The sequence below is a fragment of the Melospiza georgiana genome, chromosome 31 (genome assembly GCF_028018845.1).
Source record: "Melospiza georgiana isolate bMelGeo1 chromosome 31, bMelGeo1.pri, whole genome shotgun sequence".
NCBI lineage: Eukaryota > Metazoa > Chordata > Aves > Passeriformes > Passerellidae > Melospiza > Melospiza georgiana.
The window spans coordinates 1,559,911-1,578,107 of NC_080460.1; the positions used below are offsets into that span (position 1 = coordinate 1,559,911).

Here is an 18,197-nt window from a genome sequence, read left to right on the forward strand (position 1 = left end):
AATCCGGGAACGAGAGGTATTAGAAGAACGGCTCAGAGGTGTTAATTGAAAAACCGGGGAGAGCTGAGTGGGACAGTGATGTCGCCGTCACCGGCAGAGCAGTAGAGCGGCACTAGGTTCGGGCCCGGCGGCCATAATTGTGATCCTTCCGGTTCATGGAAATGATGAATGGGAGTGGCACGCGGCTGCGTGACGTGTGCGCCCTGCGTTACGACATGGCACAGTCCCATCTGACCGCCGGGGGGTCCTGACGTCGCTATGACGTCATTTTTACCGCTTGTGTGTTAAGGACAGAATCGTTTTTGAGCCGCAAACGTGTTGTGGGTGACGTCATCTGTGTACTGTGTGAAGTGGCTGGAAACCGGGTTTGTGATGTCACTACTGTCACTGACATCATTCCCTTACATCAAAGCCAGCGAAATTCAATAGCAAGGAGGGTGTTATGGGTTGTATGATGTCACTGCTGACATCATTCCCACATATTAAAACAAGTGAAATTCAATAGTTAGGAGGATGTTATGGGGGTGTGTGATATCACTGCTGACATCATCCCCTTGGTGTGTAAGTGCCTGGTGATTGGCTCTGTGACACCACTGCCACATCATTCCCTTATGTCAAAACCGCAAAATTCAATAGCTAGGAGGGTGTTATGGGGTGTATGACGTCACTGCTGACGTCATCCCCTCGACGTGTAAGTGCCTGGTGATTGGCTCTGTGATGTCACTGCCGCGTCATCTCCTCCCCGTGTCAATAATCGGCGGAAATTAGCAGATTAAGGGGGATGTGCTCAGCCCCTGGGCTCTCTGTGATGTCACTGCTGATGTCACATTCTCTGGGACAAAAATCACTGGGAATGGGCAAATTGGTGGGTCCACCCTGGTGTGGGCACAGCATGGGGGGTGGCCGGCCCTGGAGGGTTCAGTGATGTCACTACTGATGTCATCATCTCTCAGATGTGTGAAAGCAGGGAAATTGGGAAGATTTGGGGGCGGGGGGGTCCTGCCCTGATTTGGGCACAGTTAGGGGGCAGTTTGGTGTATTTCGGGCAGCTTGTCACCACGTTACAGTGTCACAGCCAGCAGTGTCCCCTCCTTGGGGGCTCAGCACCCCTCTGGGGTCCCCTGATAGCACCCACAGCTCAGATGGGTTAAAAATCATCCTTTTAATCATTTTTTTGGGACACAAAACTGTACAATCCTGTCGGAATTCAGGACATCCCTCTGTCTGTCCTGGATTGCCAGAACCCCTGCCAGGGGGCTCAGAGACGCTGGCACAGAGCCCAAGATCCTGGGCCGATGGGAATGCCGATTCCTGCTGGGAATTCCTGCAATTCCTGCGGGCAGAAATCCCGGAATTCTGATACCCACCGGGAATTCCTGCAATTCCCGCGGGCAGGAATTCAGGAATGCCGATTCCCACCGGGAATTGCAGCCACCTGCGGGCAGGAAAGTGGGGATGCTGATTTCCCGCCGAGAATTCCCAGCAAATACGGGCAGGAATTCGGGAATTCTGATTCCCACCGGGAATTCCCGCAATTCCTGCGGGCAGAAATTCGGGAATGCGGATTCCCGCCGGGAACTGGCCTCTCCCCGCACTCGCTGTCTGTGGAAACCGTGAGCGCTCCCAGCTCCTCCTGCAGCCGAGAATCCTCCGGGCAGACGGCGCAGCTCCGCTGTGGGAGGTGAGACCGCGGCCGAGGGCGGGTGTGAAACGGCACGGATCGGGAAATCCCGGGAAATTCCAGTCGGGAGCTCAGAGCACCCGCGGGGACGGGGATTCCCTCCCGAAACGGGGCCACGCATCCCGGGACAGCGTCCCCGGTCTGTCTCGTGTCCTGAGGGTTATCCCAGGTCATCCCAGCTCCTTCCCCAGCTTGTCCTGTGTCCTGAGAGTTGTCCCGGTTCATCTCAGCCTGTCCCTGAGCACAGGGAACGTATTCCCAGGATTATCCCGGTTCACCTCAGCTCCATCCCTGGCCTGTCCCATGTCCCAAGGGTTATCCCAGTTCACCCCTGTCCGCTCACCCTGTGCATGTGGGATCTCATATTTGAGTGGGAGCTCAGCTTTGGGCACTGAGCTGCATCTCAGGTTTGGGCAGGACCTCAGATTTGGGCGCTGAGCAGGATCTCAGGTTTGGGCACTGAGTGGGATCTTTGGGTTTAGGTGGGATCTCAGGTCTGGGCAGGATCTCAGATTTGGGTGGGATCTCAGCTTTGGGCACTGATCAGGATCTCAGACTTGGGCAGGATCTTAGATTTGAGCAGGATCTCGGGTTTGGGCACTGAGTGGGATCTCAGGTTTGGGCAGGATCTCAGGTCTGGGCACTGAGTGGGATCTCAGCTTTGGGCACTGAGCTGGATCTCATGTTTAGGTGGGACCTCAGGTTTTGGGCAGGGGCTCAGGTTTAGGCGCTGAGCAGGATCCCAGGTTTGGGCACCGAGCAGGATCCCAGGTTTGATCCCTGGCCTGAGAGTTTGGGGGCTCTCGGGTCCATCTCAACCCCGAGCACTCAGGTGACGCTCTGTCCCCCAGTCCCATGCCCAATGCCACCCCGAGCTGTCCCCAGTCCCACCAGGCACGTCCAGGCCGTTCCTTAGCTCTGCCTTTATTGTCACAGGGTGGCACGAGGCACGGAGAACACCCAAACACCCGCACACCACGCCTGACATCGCCACAAACACAGACACGGAGCTGTCCTGGCAGCTGGGGACACAAACGCCAGGGGGGACAACAAAGCCTTGGAGGCTCCCTGGAGGCCACGGGGATGGAGCAGCCAGTGAGGTGGGGCTGGGAAGGAAACCATGGCCAGGAGTGCAGGTGGAGGGTCTGGGCTGGACCATGGGGGACCCCCCGAGCTTGGGGGGGTTTGTGGGGGAGCCACGGGCAGAGCTCACACAGTGGCAGCCCCTCAGGAGCTCCTCTGGAGGCGCAGGGCGTTGTCCAGGGCCACCAGCTGGCGCAGGAAGCCGCGGTTGGGGATGATGCCGCGGTGGTCCTTGACTGTCTTTATGGCTTCCACCAGGGGCATGTGGTGGCGGATCATGAGGTAGGCGAGGACCAGGGTGGCCGACCTGCTGACCCCGACGGCACAGTGCACGAGGATCCTCCCTGCGGGGACACGGCGCCCACGTCACGGCACAGCCAGGAGCATCCCACATTTTCAGCCCCGAAATCTCACATTTTCAGCCCATGAATCCCACATTTTCAGCCCATGAGGGGACATAATTAAGGTGATCCCATGAGGGGACACCATTGGGGTGATCCCATGGGGGGACACCATCAAAGTCATGCCATCCAAGGGACACCATCAAGGTCATCCTATGGGGAGACACCATTGAGATGATCCCATCCAGGGGACACCATTGGGGTGATCCCATGAAGAGACACCATTGGGATTATCCCATGAGGGATCGCCGTTGGGATTATCCCATGAGGAAACATCATTAAGGTGATCCCATGAGGAGACAGCATTGAGGTGATCCCATCCAAGGGACACCATCAAGGTCATCCCATGAGGAGACACCATTGGGATTATCCCATGAGGAAACATCATTGAAGTGATCCCATGAGGAGACACCATCAAGGTGATCCCATGCAGAGGAGACCATTTGGATTATCCCATGAGGAGACATCATTGGGCTGATCCCGTAAGGAAACACCATTGGGGTGATTCCATGAGGAAACACTACCAGGGTTTCTCATCCAGTGGACACTATCAAGGTCATCCCACAAGGAGACACCATTGAGATGATCCCATCCAGGGGACACCATCGGGATTATCCGATGAGGAAGCATCATTAAAGTGATCCCATGAGGAGACACCATCGAGGTGATCCCATCCAGGGGACACCATCGAGGTCATCCCATGAGGGGACAGTATCAGGGTGATGCCATGAGGAGACACCACTGGGATTATCCCATGCAAGGGACACCATTGAGGTGATCCCATGAGGAAACACTATCAGCGTTATCACATCCAGGGGACACCATTGAGGTGATCCCATCTAGGGGACACCATCTAGGTGATCCCATGAGGAGACACCACTGGGATTATTCCATGAGGAGACACCATCGAGGCGATCCCATCCAGGGGACACCATTGGGGTGATCCCACAAGGAAACACCATTGGGATTATCCCGTGAGGAGACACCATTTGGGTTATCCCATGAGGAGACACCACTGGGATTATCCCATGAGCAAACATCATTAAAGTGATCCCATGAAGAGACACCATTGAGGTGATCCCATCCAGGGGACACCATCAAGGTCATCCCACGAGGACACACCATTAGGGTGACCCCACGAGGAGACACCATCCCAACCTCAAAACCCCTTTGTTTCCCATGACCCTTAACAAACAACCACCACCAGACCACCACCCCCTCTCTCCCCCATCCCTTCTCCTTCTCCTCCCCCTTCCCTCCGGGGCACCTTCATTGAGGGCCTGGTGGATGAAGTCGGCGGCGGGGTAGAAGTAGGGGCTCATGTCGAAGGAGGGCGAGTCGTGGGCCTCGATGCCCAGGTAGCGGATGCCCGTGCCCTCGTAGTAGTCGGCGCCGCCGCGCCAGCGGCAGTGGGAGGCGTTCAGCACGTGGGTGATGCGCAGCTGCAGCAGCTCCCGGCGGTTGGACGCGATGTCTCTGCAGGGACAGCAGGCAGGGGACACCTCAGAGCACTAAAAGTGTCCCAGAATGGTGGAAAGGCTGTTCTGGATAAATGTTTCTGGCTAAAGAGAGGTGGATGTCAAAACCTGGCAGATTTTTGAGATCATTGGGTTTTGTAGCGCTCTCACGGCCATGGCTCTGTTGATGCCCTCCCTGCACAGACCCGTCAGCTCCTTCCTCCTTTGGCCCAGCTAAATCTCTACAAGAACAGCAGGGAGGGACACCTCAGGGCACTAAAAGTGTCCCAGCATGGTGGAAAGGCTGTTCTGGATAAACGTTTTTGGGTGAGGGAGCTGGATGTAAAAGCCTGGCAGATTTTTGAGATCATTGGGTTTTGTACCATTCTCATGGCCCTGGCTCTGTGGACACCCTCCCTGCCACCTCCTCCCTCCTTTGTCCCAGCTAAATCTCTGCAGGCACAGCAGGGAGGGACACCTCAGAGCAGAAAAAGTGTCCCAGCATGGTGGAAAGGCTGTTCTGGATAAATGTTTTTGGGTGAGGGAGCTGGATGTAAAAGCCTGGCAGATTTTTGAGATCATTGGGTTTTGTACCACTCTCATGGCCCTGGCTCTGTGGACACCCTCCCTGCCACCTCCTTCCTCCTTTGTCCCAGCTAAATCTCTGCAGGCACAGCAGGGAGGGACACCTCAGAGCAGAAAAAGTGTCCCAGCATGGTGGAAAGGCTGTTCTGGGTAAATGTTTTTGGATGAGGGAGCTGGATGTAAAAACCTGGCGGATTTTTGGGATTATTGGGCTTTAAGGCGATCTCATGGCCCTGGCTCCACGGACAACCCATCTGTGACCTCCCTGCACAGCTCTGACACCTCTTCCTCCTTTGTCCCAGCTAAATCTCTGCAAGGACAGCAGCCACAGCAGGCAGAGGTCACCTCAGAGCACTACAAGTGTCCCAGAATGGTAGAAAGGCTGTTCTGGGTAAATGCTTCTGGCTGAGAGAGGTGGATGTAAAACCTGGCACATTTTTGAGGTCTTTGGGTTTATGGTGATCTCACAACCCTGGCCCCATGGACACCATCCCTGCACAGCCCTCTCAGCTCCTTCCTCAGTTGTCCCAGCTAAATCTCTGCAGGGACAGCAGCTACAGCAGGCAGGGGACACTTCAGACCACTAAAAGCATCCCAGAACACCGGAAAGGCCGTCCTGGATAAACGTTCCTGGCTTGAGAGAGCTGGATGCAAAATCCTGGCGGTCTGAGTCCTCCTCACCATTCCTCCCCGCCAACACCACCCCAGCCCGTGCCGCTGGCCACACTCACTGGTCGCCCAGGTAGAGGCCAGGCCACACCTCGTCGGCGTGGTTGCAGGCGGTTTTGCCGGTGTAGAGCAGCCGCTCCAGCTCGAAGACGCTGAGGATGGGGTGGGCGCCGCGCTCGTCCCGCGGGGCGCGGCTCGGGGAGCGGCTGCTGCTCCTGTAGAGCCTGGACAGGAAAGCCATGGGCGCTGCCCAGCCCCACCAGGCATGCCGGAGGGCACGGCGAGGCCGGACGGGGGCCTGGGGGTCACTGCTGCTGCTGCTGCCACCCACGGTCCTGTCGGGGAGCAGAGGGGGGAATTAATGATAATGATAATTATTAATATTATTTTTTAAGGTTTTCTAAGCCTTCCGATGTCGACATTCTTGTAGCGAACTTTCTCGCACACTTTCTGTAAATAACTCCTTGTTTTGCATTCTTCCACGGAGGAGGAGAATTTTGATGGATTGTCCAGTGTCACTGGAGAGGTGGCACTGTCACCCTCCAATCCGCTGTCACTTTTGGAAAACTGTAAATGTTGGAATCAGAAAATAAACGTCCCTTTTCTCCGCCTCGAGAGCAGCGGTGTGTGTTTGTGTTCTTTTGTGTCCTACAGTGACACCGCGGTTTGGGCTGAGGCCGCCTTGGCAGGCGCTGCCCTGCCCAGGAGCCCCTCCCGTGGCTCTGCTGCCAGGGGACGCTGCCAGCTCGGGGCTGGCGCTGCCAACCCGCGCTGGGAGGCGAGGAAAGGCGGCCAGGGCTGGGCACGGCACCAGGAAAAGCCCCGAGCAGGTGGAGGATTCCTCACGGCACCAACCAGCCTGGCCGGGACACAAAACCCTGCGGGGCAGCATTAACCTGTGACTGTGTTCACTGCCTGAGGTTGAGGGAAGAGATGAGGATCTGACTCCGTGTTTCAGAAGGCTTGATTGATTATTTTATGGTATGTATTATATTAAAACTATACTACAAGAATAGAAGAAAGGATTTCATCAGGAGGCTGGCTGAGAATAGAAAAACAAAGAATGATTGTCGCAGACATCTTTTTATGAAAAATCCTTTCCTTAGGAATTTTCCTCCTGAGAAGCTGAGAGGCCTCAGGAACAAAATGGAAATAATTATTATCTGCTGCTGTGGAATGCAACAGGTGCATCTGTGATTGGTCTCGTGTGATTGTTTCTAGTTAATGACCAATCAGTCAGCTGGCTCTGACTCTGTCTGAGCCACAAACCTTTGTTATCATTCCTTTCTATCCTTAGACAGCCTTCTGATGAGCACCTTTTCTTCTATTCTTTCAGTATAGTTTTAATGTAATATATATCATAAAATAATAAATCAAGCCTTCTGAAACATGGAGTCAGATTCTCATCTCTTCCCTCATCCCAAGACCCTCCTAAGCCTTCCCTCATCCCTGTGAGCACGGTCACAAATGATGACAAAGGTTTGTGGCTCAGACTCTCCATCCGAGCCAGCTGACTGATTGGTCATTAATTAGAAACAACCCCATGAGACCAATCACAGATGCACCTGTTGCATTCCACAGCAGCAGATAATAATTATTTACATTTTGTTCCTGAGGCCTCTCAGCTTCTCAGGAGGAAAAATTCCTAAGGAAAGGATTTTTCATAAAAAGATGTCCATGACATTTAACCCTCCACGGGCACGGCCCTGCAGCCTCTCGGGAGCACCCGGGGCTGCTCCGGGCTGGGAAGGGTTAACTGCAGGCATGAGCAAGCTGCTTTCAGCCAGCAGCTCCTGCAGGGCACGGATCTGCATCATCCGCTGCTGTCACACATCTGCAAGGGCCCTGCCCGCTGCCAGGTGTGGTCAGAGCGGCGTTTTTGTGCTCCCTGCGCTGCTGCCCCTCCCTCAGGAGGAGAAATGACAAATTCTCCTTCTCACACCGATGCTGAGGCAGCCCTGGAGCTGCCCTGGGGCCGACCTGAGCCTCGCAGCCCTGCCCGGCTGGGCAGACCTCGGTCCCTCCTCTGTGACATTCCCGGTCCCTCCTCCGTCCCTTCTCTATGACATTCCCGGTCCCTCGTCTGTGACATTCCCGGTCCCTCCTTTGTGACATTCCCGATCTCTTCTCTGTGACATTCCCGGTCCCTCCTCGGTCCCTCTGTGACATTCCCGGGGCTCCAGCCAGCCGAGGAGGAGGAGGAGGAGGAGGAGGAAGGAGCCCCCAGAGCCTCCGGCCATGTCTTGCCAACACAGAGAGAAACGCGCCAAGGGCAAGGGGGAGCTCGGAGGGAGCCCAGGGATGTCCCCACGTCCCTTCCCTGTGCCAGGGGTGTGCCAGCCCTGCCCAGGCGTCACCCCAGGGCCGGCTCCTCCTGCTCTGACCCTGGCTGGGACAGCTCCGGGCAGGGCCGAGCTCCGGGAACCTTGGGTGACCTTGGTGGCAGCGCGGCCCCAGCCCCGGAATCAGCGGCTGGATCACGGGGAGGGCTGAGAATTCCAGCCGCAATAAGGGCCACAGCTGGCTGGAAAAACAGCTGGCTGGAAAAACAGGCATGGGAAACCGGCCGTGGAAAACCAGCCGTGCCCACCCAGGCCGGGCTGCCAGCCGCCCCCCGAGCCCCCTGCAGCCCCCCAGGGTCGGGAGAGGCTCCGGGCACCGCACGGGCAGGGCTGGCCCCGGGCTGGGGGCAGAACCGGGGATCGCCCGCTCTGCCAGGGCCCTGTGCCCGGCTGGGAGGGGGCACGGAGCCCTGGGATGGGTGGATGGAGCCCCAGGAGGGGGGCATGGAGCCCTAGGAGGGGGGCATGGAGCCGTGGGATAGGGGTGGATGGAGCTGGGGGATGGGGGGGATGGAGACGTGCGATGGGGTGGATGGTCCTGTGGGGTGCAGGAATGATCCTGTGGGGTGCAGGAGGGTTCAGGATGCAGGAATGATCCCGAGGGGTGCAGGGAGAGGGTTCGGGATTCAGGAATGGTCCCGAGGGGTGCAGGGACGATCCTATGGGATGCAGGAATCATTCCGTGGGGTGCAGGGGGGTTCAGGATTCAGGAATGGTCCCGAGTGGTGCAGGGATGATCCAGTGGGGTGCAGGGACGATCCCATGGGATTTAAGAATCATTCTGTGGCGTTCAGGGAGGGTTCAGGATTCAGGAATCACCCCATGGGGTGCAGGGATGATCCCGTGGGGTGCAGGGGGGTTCATGATTCAGGAATGATCCCATGGGGTGCAGGAATGATCCCGAGGGATTCAGGAATGATCCCATGGGGTGCAGGGGGGCTCAGGATTCAGGAATGATCCCGTGGGGTGCAGGAAGGGTTCAGGATTCAGGAATGATCCCGTGGGGTGCAGGAATGATCCCATGGGATATAGGAATCATTCTGTGGGGTGCAGGGAGGGTTCAGGATTCAGGAATGATCCCGAGGGGTGCAGGGATGATCCCGAGGGATTCAGGAATGATCCCGTGGGGTGCAGGAATCATTCTGTGGGGTGCAGGAAGGGTTCAGGATTCAGGAATGATCCCGAGGGGTGCAGGAATGATCCCATGGTATATAGGAATCATTCTGTGGGGTGCAGGGAGGGTTCAGGATTCAGGAATGATCCCGTGGGGTGCAGGGATGATCCCGAGGGATTCAGGAATGATCCCGTGGGGTGCAGGAATCATTCTGTGGGGTGCAGGAAGGGTTCAGGATTCAGGAATGGTCCCGTGGGGTGCAGGAATGATCCCATGGGATGTAGGAATCATTCTGTGGGGTGCAGGGAAGGCTCAGGACTCAGGAATGGTCCCGAGGGGTGCAGGGAGAGGGTTCGGGATTCAGGAATGGTCCCGTGGGGTGCAGGGACGATCCCATGGGATGCAGGAATCATTCTGTGGGGTGCAGGGGGGTTCATGATTCAGGAATGATCCCATGGGGTGCAGGAATGATCCCGAGGGGTTCAGGAATGATCCCATGGGGTGCAGGGGGGCTCAGGATTCAGGAATGATCCCACGGGGTACAGGAATGATCCCAAGGGGTTCAGGGCAGGTTGAGGATTCAGGACCAATCCCGAGGGGCTCAGGGATGGTTCAGGATTCAGGAACGCTCCCGAGGGGTTCAGGGAGGGTCGAGGACTCACGAACGCTCCCTCAGGACGCAGAACCCCTCCCGTGGGCTGCCGCAGGGAGCCGTGCGGAGGCTCCGCGCCTCGCTTTCCCCCCGGGGAGCGTTCGGGGCCCCCCGCGCGTACCTGGGCGAGCGCCGGGAGCCGCGGCAGGAGCGGGAGCAGCGGGATCAGCTCCGGTCGGCCATGTCTGGCTGCCGCGGGAGGGAGGCAGGGAGGCGGATGGAGGAGCTGCTATTTTAAGGCATGACATGGCCGGAGGCAGCGCGGCTCGGGCCGGGCTGGGCGCGGAGGGGACGCGCGGACACCGCGCAGCAGCGACAGCGACGGCGGCGATGTCCCCAAAGCCACCGCGGAGCCTCCCCCGCGCCCCGCCGGAGCCACGGCTGGAGGAAATGCTGATGGGGTTTGGTGGTTTTTGGGGTTTTGTGTATTATTTTGTATTTTTTTGGTAATTTTTTGAGGTATTTTTCCTTCCAAGGTGATTTTTTGGGGTATTTTTTAGTTGTTTTTATGTATTATTCCTTCCCAGGCATTGTTTTTTTGTCTTTGGTTTTGTGTTTTTCCTTCCCAGGCAATGTTTATTTGTATTTTTTAATTATTTTTTTGTATTTTTCTTTCCCAGGCAATGGATTTTTTTGGTGGGTTTTTTTTTTGTATTATTATTATTATTATTACTATTATTATTATTATTATTATCATCATCATCATTATTATCATCGTCATCATCATCATCATTATAATTAATTTTTTTAAATTTTTATTTGGTATTTTTATTTCTAATTTTAATTTTTTATTTTTATTTGGGTTTTTTTGTATTTTTCCTTCCAAGGCGATTATTTTTTTGTATTTTTTTTGTTGTTTTTTGTATTTTTCCCTCCAGGGAAATTATTTTGTTGTATTTTTTATTATTTTTTGTATTTTTCCTTCCCGGGTGATTTTTTGGGTATTTTTTAAATTATTTTTTTCTATTTTTCCATGCCAGGCAATGTTTTCTTTGTATTTTTTAATTTTTTTTTAAATTTTTACTTCCCAAGCAATGGGGTGGTTTTCGTTTTTTTGGTTTTTTTTTTTTTTTTTTAATTTTTTGTATTTTTCCTTCCAAGACAATATATTTTTGTAATTTTTTTGGTATTTTTTAATATTTTTCCTTCCCAGGCAATATTTTTTGTATTTTTGGGGTATTTTTTCTGCTATTTTTTGTATTTTCCTTCCCAGGCAATTTTTTTTTGCATTTTTTCCCCATCTGACCTCATCTCCCCCCTCCCTTTTTGCACATCCAGGCCTCAGTGATTTTTTTCTCCTTGTGTAAAGAAAATAAACCCTGCATTTATGTGGGCATAGCAAAGCAGGGAATGGCTTGGCTTGGGCAGGACCTTAAACATCACCTCCTTCCATGGTCCTATGGTTCCATTCCAAATTAAAACAATTTACAAATTCCTGTCAAGGGCAGGGAATATATTTTTTTTTTCTCAGGAGGGGGGAAAAATTAAAAAAAAAAATTTAAAAATTAAAAAAAAGAGAAAAATTAAAATTAAAAAATAAAGAAAAATTAAAATAGAAAGAAAGTTTTAAAAAATAAGGAAAAAATTAAAAAAAGAACAATTTAAAAATAAAAAAATGTTTCAAAAAAGTAAGAAAAATAAAATAAGAAAGAGGGAATGATTGAAGCAGAGTTTTTTTGTTGTTTTGACAGCTTCTAAACGCCACCATTGATTTCACAAGCGCTGCAATGTTTCAGTTAAACATTTTCCAGGCTGGATTTGCTCCCTTTCCCTTGGAATTGCTGCTTTCCCACAAAAAGTTTGACTCAGATTGGGAAGTGGGAGGGTGGTGGGAAAAACGAACCCAGGAGAAATGGAAATGAGCTGGTGCAGGCTGGATTCCCTCACTCGGGATGGAATCCAGGGGATCAATGGGGTGGGATGGGATGGGATGGGGTCAGTGGGATGGGATCAATGGGATCAATTGAATCAATGGGATCAATGGGATCCATGGGATCCATGGGATGGGATGGATCAGTGGGATGGGATCCATGGGATGGGATAGGATAGGATCCATGGAATGGAATCAGTGGGATAGGATGGAGTGGGATCAATGGGACCCATGGGATGGGATGGGATCAGTGGGATGAGATGAGATGGCATCAATGGGATGGGATGGGATGGGATCCATGGGATGGGATGGGATCCATGGGATGGGATCAGTGGGATAGGATAGGATAGGATGGGGTGGGATCCATGGGATGGGATGGATCAGTGGGATAGGATAGGATCCATGGAATGGAATCAGTGGGATAGCATGGAGTGGGATCAATGGGATCCATGGGATGGGATGGGATCAATGTGATTCATGGGATGGGATCAGTGGGATGAGATGAGATGGCATCAATGGGATGGGATGGGATGGGATGGGATGGGATCCATGGGATGGGATCAGTGGGATAGGATAGGATAGGATAGGATAGGATGGGATGGGATCCATGTGATGGGATGGGATCCATGGGATAGGATAGGATCCATGGAATGGAATCAGTGGGATAGGATGGGGTGGGATCAATGGGATCCATGGGATGGGATGGGATGGGATGGGATGGGATGCACAGGGTGGGACCCATGGGATGGGATGGGATCAGTGGGATGAGATGAGATGGCATCATGGGATGGGATGGGATCAATGGATCAATGGGATTCATGGGATGGGATCAGTGGGATAAGATGAGATGGCATCAATGGATGGGATGGATGGGATGGGATGGGATGGGATGGGATGGGATCCATGGGATGGGATAGGATCCATGGGATGGGATGGATCAGTGGGATAGGATAGGATCCGTGGAATGGAATCAGTGGGATAGGATGGAGTGGGATCAATGGGATCCATGGGATGGGATGGGATGGGATGGGATGGGATGCACAGGGTGGGACCCATGGGATGGGATCAGTGGGATGAGATGAGATGGCATCAGTGGGATGGGATGGGATCCATGGGATGGGATGGGATCAATGGGATCCATGGGATCCATGGGATGGGATCAGTGGGATAGGATAGGATGGGATGGGATCCATGGGATGGGATGGGATCCATGGGGTGGGATGGGATGGGATCCATGGAATGCAATGGGACACGATGGGATGGGATCGATGGGATGGGATCAATGTGATCAGTGGGATGAGATGGCATCAGTGGGATGGATGGGATGGGATCAGTGGGATGGGGTCAATGAGATGGGATGGGGTGGGATCCATAGCATGGGATCAGTGGGGTGGGATGGGATCATGGGGTGGGGTGGGATGGGTTGGGATCAATGGGACCAATGGGATGGGATGGGATCCATGGAATGGGATCAATGGGATAGGATGGGATCAATGGGATAGGATCAATGGGATGGGATGGGATCAGTGAGATGGGATGAGATGCTATCCATGGGATGCTATCCATGGGATGGGATCTATGGGATGGAATCCATGGGATGGGATGGAACCTCAGCTGGAAAAGTTCACGGCTGCAGCCACTGGAGGCTGCTCTGGTCATACATAAATCACCTTCACCATCTTCCACCAAAACCACCCAAACAACCTCTGCCAGCCCCTTCCTCCCCCAAACTGTGGATAAAACTGGAAATCCCCTCCTGGAGGGGGATCCCTCAGCTTCCAGCCCCACTTCCCTGGGATTCATGGCCCTGACCTTCACCCTGTCCCATCTGCGTGCCTCTCTCTCCCCTCCAGGGACATTCCTATTGTTATTCCAGCCAGGTTCCTGCAGGATTCACTCTCAAATCTCCTCTTCAAGCAGATAATTAAAATGTAATGGTGTTTATATTGCAGAGAAAAAAAAAATAATAGTAATAATAATCACAATAAACACGACTTTGTTGCTCAGGAGAGTTTGTCAAACTGCTCCTGGAGAGGCTGGGCACACTTTAATGAGTTTAAAGATGAGGATTTACAGGATTTACAAACTTATTCAATTGTTCACAGGTGACTGCTGAGGTGAAGCTGCTTTCAGGGGCAGCCGAGGCCGTGACTGCAGCAGGACAAAATAAAAATAAAATAAAATAATAATAAAAAAAGGGCATTAAAATCCCATCACTTTTACAGCAGAACGGAATTGCAGCTCTGCAGAGTCCAGGAGCGATTCTGAATTAATGGCTTGGCTTCTCCAGGCCGCTCTCACTGCTCATTTCATGCAAGATAAATTACGGGAACTGTAACTGCCCTGGGAGCTGAGAGAGCTTGGGGTAACTCGGGGGTTACTCAGGGGTAACTCACAGGTAACTCAGGGGTTACTCAGGGGTTACTCAGGAGTTACTCAGGGATAACTCAGGGATAACTTGGGGGTAACTCATGGGTAATTCAGTGGTAACTCGGGAGTAACTCAGGGATAACTCATGGGTAACTCAGCGGTAACTCATGGGTAACTCAGGGATAACTTGGGGAGAGCTCATGGGTAACTCAAGGGTCATTCAGGGGTTACTCTGGGGAAACTCAGGGGTAACTCAGGGATAACTCAGAGATAACTCAGAGATAACTGGGGTAACTCTCAGATAACTCAGGGATAACTCACGTGTAACTCAGGGGTTACTCAGGGATAACTCACGGGTAACTCAGCAGTAACTCATGGGTAACTCGGGGGTAACTCAGGGATAACTTGGGGATAACTCATGGGTAACTCTAGGGTCATTCAGGGGTTACTCTGGGGAAACTCAGGGGTAACTCAGGGATAACTCTCGGATAACTCAAGTAACTTGGGGGTAACTCAGGGGTAACTCAGGGGTAACTTGGGGATAACTCAGGAATAGCTGCTGAGGGGTAACTGAGGGGTTACTTGGGGGTAACTAAGGGATAGCTCATGGGTAACTCAGGGATAACTCGAGGATAACTCCGGGGTTACTCAGGGGTAAATCAGGGACAACTCAGGGGTACCTCAGTGGTTACTCATGGGTAACTCTGGGGTCACTCAGGGGTCACTCAGGGGTCACAGCTGGGGCTGGGTCCTATCCCTGGCCCAGGGCCCTGCTCTGGGGGCTGCTCCCAGCCCCGGCTGGAATTAAAATTCCTGTAAAAGCAAAAGCACTGAAGGCAAACCCCAGTGAGCCCCAGAGCAGAACTGAGCCTTGTGCTGCACAAATGTCCCCTAAACCCGGGTCTGTCTGGGGTCTGCTTCCTTTGTGGGACAAAAAAATCTTTGTGTGGCTGTGGAGTCCTGGAAGGGGAGGTGGCTGCAGGTCTGAGCTTAACCCTGCTGCAAGCAGAGGCGGCCCAGCCTAGCAAAGCTGGGAAATCCAATGCTGGGAGCCCAAATTCTGATTCCTGCTGGTAAAATCATCTGCATCCACCCGGACAGAGCTCAGGCCTGATCCTCAGCTCTGCTCTCCTTGGAAGCAACGGGAAATGTGAAAAACGCCAATCGCTTGTTTTTAAATTTTAAAAGTTTAATAGTAATAAAATGGTTATATAAAAATAGTAATGTAATTAGAGTAACAATAATTTGGGCAATTTGAATTAGGACAATATGAGACAACAAAGACAAAGAGTTACAGTCAGTCTGGGTACAGTTTTCTGGGCAGCATGAACCCAAAAAAGGACCCACGTTAACAGAGGATTAACCCTTAAAAGCAACAGCCTGTTGCATATTCATACACCTCATCCATGATGCATAAATTCCATTCAAACACAGGATTCTGTCTGGTCAGTGTCAGCTTCTTCCTCTGAGTCTTAACAGTGCCTTCGAGGTGGGAAGAAGTTCATTTCTTCTGATAAGAGGGCAAGAAATTCTTTTTCTTTGAAAGATTCAGGTGTCCTGTGTCTGCTATAGCACTGCAAGCCCTTTCCTTAAAAAAAGTATCCTACATAGCATCGTTTGTTTCTTAACATTTTTTTATAACCTAAACCTATATTTAACACACTACTTAAGAGAATTAACACAGCATTACTTTCGAACATAACACATGATAATATTCATTTTAATATTTGCGAAAAGCCAATCATAAAATACATGCATTTTTCACAGGAAATATCCAGGATTTGGCCTCTGTTCCCCTCCTACCCCTCCCCTACTGGGTTTTGTCACCCACTTGGGCACTTCATCACCATTCTCCTTCCTTTTGGAAAGCGCTGACGTGTAATTATTGCCGTGATTAACGCTCTTGTGCAGCTAATTGTAATTACACCTTCCCATCCCAGCCTCAATTACTCATCCTCGCCTCAGCCCAATGTTTTGCTCTCCCCGAGTTTCTGGAAGTTGTCTGGCTGGAAAAACACTCCAGCAAACCATGCCAGCATGCCAAACTCCTCCATTTACCCCAGGGGATTAATTTTGGGTGATAATAATGAATAAAAGCCGATCATGGGCTGGTGTATATCAGAGCAGCCACCACGCTGTTACAGTGATATTTGATGAAAAATCTCTTCACCAGGATTTCTTCTCCAGGAAAGCTTCAGCTTCTCCCTGTTTTGCTGCTTTGGAATGTGATTTGGAGAATTTTTCACCAGCATGTGAATTGTTTTAATTTAATGACCAATCCCAGTCCAGCTGTGTCGGACTCTGTGTCTTGGTTTGGAAAGTCAGGAGTCTGCTGAGGAAGGCAGGAGCTTCCCTGAAATGGAAAATGTAACCCCCCACTCCCTCTGAATTGTTATAAATTTTAAATTAAGGGACTCTCAGGCAGCAAAAATTATGGGAGCAGGAATAACAGTTCTTTAATAGGGAAGAAAATAAAAGGATAAAATAAACAATGCAGTGAACTAAACCAACACTGCCAGAGTCAGAACCCAACCTGACACCCTGTGGGTCAGGGTGTTGGCAGCAGTCCCATTGGAATTGTGGCCCAGCCCTCCTGCAGTGTCAGGGTGGTTCTGCTGGAGCAGGGATCCTGTAGAGAAGGATGGAGTCTTCCTCTGAAGATCCAGGGGCAGCTGCTGTTCCTCTGAGAAATCCAGTGCAGAAGCCGTGCTGGTGTTCCAGAATCTCCAGATTATATCCAGGTAGGAATGCTTGGCTGGTGTTCCAGAATCTCCAGATTATATCCAGGTAGGAATGCTTGGCTGGTGTTCCAGAATCCCCAGATTATATCCGGGCAGGAATGCTTGGCTCCTCCCACTGCCAGGAATAGGACACACAGAGCAGAAACAGCCTGGTGCCACCCCTGCAGAAACAGCCTGGTGCCACCCCTGCCAGGGTCAGGGACACAAAACAAGGCCAGCCTGGTGCCACCCCTGCCAGCTCCTAGCCGTGATTTGAGCTGTGACTACAGTAAAATGCCCCCGCCCCCGGCCTTGCCTGCAGTGAGAGCTGAGAGGAAGCTTTTTCCTTTTTGGAAAAATATCAGTTTTCAAAGGCTTTCAAAGGCTCTGTAGCTCAGCTGCTGTTCCCGGCCCCAAACTCTGCTGTGTGGTTTCCCTCAGCTGGAACTCACCTGAAAAACGCCACCAATCATCTCCCTGCCCTTTTTCCAGCCTTGGTGCCCACCCTGCATCCTCTGAGACCAGAGCATGAACGCCCTCTCCCCCAGAGATGGAAAGTGAGGCAAAATAAATGAAATTAAAATCAAAATGATTCCATTGTCGTCTGGGTGCTTTCCAAATGAACCCATCAAAGTCTGGAGGATTATTGGAGCTGATGGCTGTGGATCCACAACCAGATAAATGGGGAGATTGGGAAGCTGCTGTTCCACCCAGCTGGGGCTGCAGGAAGCTCCCAGCCCTGGCTGATTGCTCCATTTGGCAGCTTTAATTAAGTGCAGCCTCCCGAACGAGCGGCTCCAGACAGAGCTCCCAAAGCTCCTGGGATGCGCTCTGGACTCCCTGGAACAGCTCCTGGCCCCGGGGTGGGAACAGGGGAATGATGGATTTCATGGAAAATCCTCAGATTTGGGTTCTCCTGACCCCAGGATGGGAACAGAGCTCATCATGGCACAGAGAACAGGGAAGTGATGGATTTAATGGAAAATCCTCAGATTTGGGTTCATGGAAAGTCCACAGGATTGGGTTCTCCTGCCTCGGGGATGGGAACAGAGAAATGATGGATTTAATGGGAAATCCACAGATTTAGGTTCTCCTGGCCCCAGGGATGGCCATGGACAGCTCTAGGAACTCATCATGGCATACAGAACACGGAAATGATAGATTTAATGTAAAATCCTCAAATTTTGGTTCTCCTGACCCCAGGGATGCCCACAGCTCTGGGAAAGGACAGCTCCAGGCTCTACATCTGTGGG

At 52.1% G+C, this 18,197-nt stretch overlaps 2 protein-coding genes and 1 non-coding gene across 3 annotated transcripts in view; 2 read left to right on the forward strand and 1 right to left on the reverse strand.

Annotated features, from left to right (window-relative positions):
• Positions 1–18,197, forward strand: part of UNC5D (unc-5 netrin receptor D) — a 340,661-nt gene that overhangs the window by 93,217 nt on the left and 229,247 nt on the right. The window lies entirely within an intron of this gene.
• LOC131094960 (small nucleolar RNA U13) lies at positions 143–236 on the forward strand. Its single transcript, XR_009115823.1, has one exon. It is a non-coding gene; the product is annotated as a small nucleolar RNA U13 (small nucleolar RNA).
• Positions 2,590–10,291, reverse strand: DUSP26 (dual specificity phosphatase 26). The gene is made up of 4 exons (XM_058042517.1): positions 10,106–10,291; positions 5,939–6,211; positions 4,433–4,641; positions 2,590–3,108 (listed from the first exon to the last, which is right to left on the reverse strand). Exons 2-4 carry the CDS (start codon positions 6,115–6,117, stop codon positions 2,909–2,911), a joined length of 588 nt encoding a protein of 195 aa, XP_057898500.1. The 5' UTR covers positions 6,118–6,211; positions 10,106–10,291; the 3' UTR covers positions 2,590–2,908.